The 4,837-nt window shown below is 40.7% G+C and overlaps 1 protein-coding gene across 1 annotated transcript in view; it reads right to left on the bottom strand.

The window, feature by feature from the left end:
* Positions 1–1,419: 1,419 nt before the first annotated feature.
* SPATA2 (spermatogenesis associated 2) overlaps positions 1,420–4,837 on the bottom strand; it is a 3,683-nt gene continuing 265 nt past the window's right edge. Inside the window, exons 2-3 of the mRNA XM_010135536.1 lie at positions 4,635–4,837; positions 1,420–2,940 (exon numbers count right to left, since the gene is read on the bottom strand). Coding sequence (XP_010133838.1) covers positions 1,687–2,940; positions 4,635–4,837 — 1,457 coding nt within the window. The 3' untranslated portion in view covers positions 1,420–1,686. The remainder of the gene's footprint in view (positions 2,941–4,634) is intronic.

Genomic DNA, 4,837 nt, shown 5'->3' with positions numbered 1-4,837 from the left:
CACCCAAACAAATGTAAGACAAATGATCATTCATGCATGTTTCTGTCACACAGGGATCAATGGACATTTAAGTTTAGAAGCGTAAACTTTAACAGTGTTTAAAAAAACCCTAAATGAGTAATTTCAGTGCAAAGTGGACTACATAGTTTACATCTCAGCTCAAGTTCTTCACAGAGATTTTAAACACATGTAATTCTGCACATCAGATTAGGTTATCCGATACTTCATTCTAACTAGTTAGTTGGAATAAGGGAGTTAGAAGGATTCTTGTGGGTTTCTTTTTCACAAAACCTAGAGCCTATTCCTAATCCAGTGGTGTTTGGGGGCCGAACTGTACAAAGCCTAGCACGATGGAGTCCTGGCTCTTGGCTAGGGTTCCTGTGTGCCACAGTAATACAGATAAATATTATTATCTGAGCCACGTCTATAACTGATGGGTTGACATTAACAGGAGTCACAAATGAGCTCTGATTTTTAACCAGGCCAGTGCAAGTAAATGCTGGACTACACTAGGGACTTCACAGTGAATTTGGAAGCAAGCAAAACATTTATACTTACAATTTCTGTAACCACAGAGGAAAAGCGTGCACTGAGAATGAAAATCCTGCAATTCTTAGACAAGACTCCACTTAGACTAGTGGTAGCCTTATCAGAGGGGAAAAAAAATGTCAGATTAAAAACCAAAAATTGATCAGAGCCAAAAACATCAGCCTGCCACAGCGACTATAATAAGCTACGAAATACAGTACAAGGAAAAACAAAAAGTCACCTGAACAAATAACCCAGAGAGACTTCATAGTTATGATTCTACCACTTAAGAACTCAACATATTAAATATTTATTAAAAATAAACTGTTTCCAAATTACCTATTTACAATACAAAGAACAGTATTTAATACATGTGCAACAGAAAGTGAAGAAAATTGGTACTCATCTGGAAGGACTAAACTCTAGGCGTAACTGAAGTGACATGAACACAGGTTCACCTTTTAAAATCCCGTACAGTAAAGACCAGCAGGATGATATTGGCAACACCAGAAAATAAAGTATGTATTGTCCAGATTCGGATTATATAAACTTGAGATAAACAACTGGGAGATAAGGGGAGAAGGAAGAAACATAAAGATGAAAGGAAGAGATGCTGTGGTGTTTGCATTTTGGAGATCAAGAAATGCAGACATGCTTCAAAAAAATAGTCCTTGTTGGCAAAACAAGCCATTCACGTATTTCTTGCACATTTTGAAGTCACACTTTATCAAAAACCGGCAGTAAATTTCATCACTCACAGAAAATGAGAACCTTAGTTTTCATGTCAAGCCTTGCATGGTTTTATTCGGGCAAGGAGATGACTGCAATGTTATAGAAAGGTGTGATGTCACTTTTCTGAAATACAACAGCTGCCAAGTTTTAAAGAAAAATGTGCTCTTCTCCCCCTTTTAAATTGAAAAGCAATGATCATTTAGGAGTTACCTAAATTATAGCAGCATGAAATCTAACGTATCTGCAGCATCTGTGAAGCCACAAAATCAAGAACCGGCACCTGATCAGTGAACCGTGGTTCCAAATATTTGGACATGTCATTTTGGTAAGAGGTCAGTGTATTTTCTCATCAGTGGAGTGAGAATATTAGTTAGGATAGCCCTTTCCCCTCCCCTTTCCTTCCCCTCCAGAACAGACTAACCGACTCTATCTGTAGACTACATGGGACAGCTGGGACGATTTATAGTTTAACTGGTTGTTAGGCATGAACCTGTGAAGCTCGCTTTTTCTACAGCAGGGATCGTAATAGTAAGCATTGAGGCAAGTGTCACACGAGACTTTCGAGCAAAATGTGCAAGTGTTTGCAGCTCCAGAACGGTTACAAAAGCCGCAGCGTGAGGTGCCCGAAGGTTTGGATTTTGAACTGAACTGAGCAGCTCTCTCCTGACTCTGAGTCTGTGCTGTGTACTGAGACTTCTCCCTCAGAGCAGATGCAGGAGACAAGCCGTCGTTTGGAAGTGGTTTGATTGAGTAGGTGCTCTGTTTCACTGCTGGGTATTCCTGCCTAGAGTTGAACAGATTGTCACACTTTTGGCAAACAGAAGTGCCACAAGGTACACCACAGTTTTGGCACTTGAGGGAAGCTGTCTCTTTGGCTAGGTGGGTGCGTTTGTGGTAAACAGGGTTGGCATCATTTCTTAACACCCATATGTCAGGCTTAATAGCTTCTTGTCTTTTAAAATTTAACACACTTCTAGAATCAGGATCAGTATATAAATCTAAGTCCTCTTGAGCAGAAAAATAGGAGCTGTAAGGGACATTTGTTCTTAGCATGCCGTTGTGATGAGATGAAGTTGGCAAGAATTCATCTGAACACCCGTGTGGGGAGCTTGACATTGTCAGAAGAGAGGGTGATGGACGGATAATTTCATCTTTAATGTCGTCTTCCGCATCAACTAAAATCGGTTCTTTCCTGAGACTCAGCGAGCTCATCAAAGGTGGTTTCTTACTTTCCCAATAATTGTCATACGTGTCCACTGATTTAGAAGGCTTGCTCACCTTTGGCTTGAAATAATCTTTAGAGGCCCGTTCACTCGCCGATTTCTGGAGTACCATTCGTGCCATGGAAGTGTTTAAGTTTTCTTTGCACTCTGCACGCCGTTTCATGGCTTCTGAGCAGCCTCTAACATCTTCATTGCTATTTTTTCGTTCATTTATGACATCAGTCTCTGAATAACCTTTATCCTTCACTTGCAAGTGAATTTCAAGAAGCTGCTCACATTCCACTTTGGCCAAAAACAGTTCAAATGAAATCATTTTCACTTGAATGGCATCGACCTGCTCTTTGAGCTTATACATTGTTCCCAGTTCTTGGACATAGCCCATGTAGTTCAAAATCTGCCTTACATCATCTTCCGTTAGAGCAGACTTTACATAATAAACAAAGGGTCCAGTGTAGGTCTAAGGGGGATGGGGGGGAATAAAAGGAAAACTAGGTTACAAATTCAGTGGTGGACTAGATACTCAGATAATTCAGTGACAGATACTATACAATGAAAGAGAACAACCACAGTGAACACATGCAACTCCCATGGCAAGATGAACTCCATTTCTGCATCCCTCCTGCTCAGCAGATGGAAATGCCGCATGAGGCAAATTCAAAGTAGGCGAGTTTTCATTCAAATCGGAATCCCGATTAGCATGATGTCCTCCCCGTTGATTTAGATCACTCTGCTATACACTGACATTAACTTTCATGCATACCAGACATGTTTGCATATTCAAGCAAGCCTACAACAAAGGTAAAAAGGCAGAGAGTCCATGTACTGCCCCTGGACAGGGGCTAGCTAGAGACAACAGGAACTCAGAATTACTGCAGGGATACCAAAGTCCTCTTCAACTCAGCTTCAGCTACACTTGAGGTGTGTGCTTTGTGTACTATCACTACGCAGTTTCAAATGCCCACTTCATTTAATTTTATATTAGGTCAAGAACTGCCACTAGAAAAGCCCCAAAAATAAAAGATGAGTTTGAGCAAGTTGAAATATCCTTGGCATCTGGCACACCTGAGGTATGTTCCTAACCAGTCCAAACCAGTTTGGAATGCAGGCCAGAGTAGCCTGCCCACCACATCTTTGTATACAACAGGATCCACAGTGCACAGCTGAGGTCAGCATGGGCAGTGCATGGAGAGAGATCCTCTCTTTATGGGGAGAGACTGAAGAAAGGTAGATGCCCCTCGGGGAAACAGAGAACTCTCAAATGTTCTAATACTAAGTAGTGAAATAGTGTCTTTTCAAATGAAAATACCCATCACCAGTGCACACAACCTGCAAATGACTTTAGACCCCTACACCAGCAGTGTCTTCATCCAGTTTTCAAAACTGTTCCTGTAAGTCGCCTGCAGCATTCACCACTGAAAAGCTGCAGCACTTTTAATAAGCACGTAAGAACAGGTAGAATATAAAACAGAAATATCAAGAGCAGAGTTCTCACTGTCTGACCTCCCGCACCCAAGCCGAGCAATACACAAGTTCCCATTTTTCCCTCTGAGATCCTGGCATAGGTGAATAATTTGAAAGTACATTAAAATCAAACCTTCATGAACTGAGAACTGACATGCAGATAAAAGATATTCTGGCAACAGTTCTGTCAGTGAAGCTCCCTGACCACTATCATATAACTTGTGGGAACCTCAGCAAAGCACCCATGTGAAAGCATGCATTGGTTGTTAGCACTTGTACCTCATTAACAGCTGTTGAAAGACAAAAAAAAAAAAAGAAAAATCGAACTTGGAGTGATCTTAAATACAGCTCGACCATTCACCCTAGCAAAAGCATTTCCGAGGAGAAACTGACACTGTAGCAGGGCAGGCTGAAAAAAACCTTAAATAAGGTCTTCCTCTATTTTATGGTTACATTATACATGCAGAGAGTGCTTGTACTTCTGCTCTCAGGATACTTTCACCAGCACAAACATCACTTGTTTTACACAGAAATTTTCCTACTGCTTCTGTTTAACAACTGTACATAGACAAATATATACATCATGCAAATAGGTGGAAAAAAGAAGTCTTTAAAGGAAATGCATGACAAGTGCTAGAAGAAAGAAAAACAAATCATGTTCTCACGATGGCCACGTATAAAATGTCTTACCTTAATATTCTTGAACTCCTTTTTCCAGGGGTAAAGAAAAAGATTAATTCCAATTGTCTCGAGCATGCCGAATGCATTTTGGAGAGAATGTAAACTTGAGGATTTCACAGATCTCAGTGAGTTTTCAGCCATCTCGTAAAATTTTATCAACCGGAATCTATAAAAGGGATCAATTTTGGGAAGGCAAAGTAAGGCTGCCGCTG

The sequence above is a fragment of the Buceros rhinoceros genome, unplaced genomic scaffold, assembly GCF_000710305.1.
Source record: "Buceros rhinoceros silvestris isolate BGI_N320 unplaced genomic scaffold, ASM71030v1 scaffold17994, whole genome shotgun sequence".
Taxonomy (NCBI): domain Eukaryota; kingdom Metazoa; phylum Chordata; class Aves; order Bucerotiformes; family Bucerotidae; genus Buceros; species Buceros rhinoceros.
Note: the sequence above shows the minus strand (reverse complement) of the source record. Positions and strands in the feature narration are given on the sequence as shown.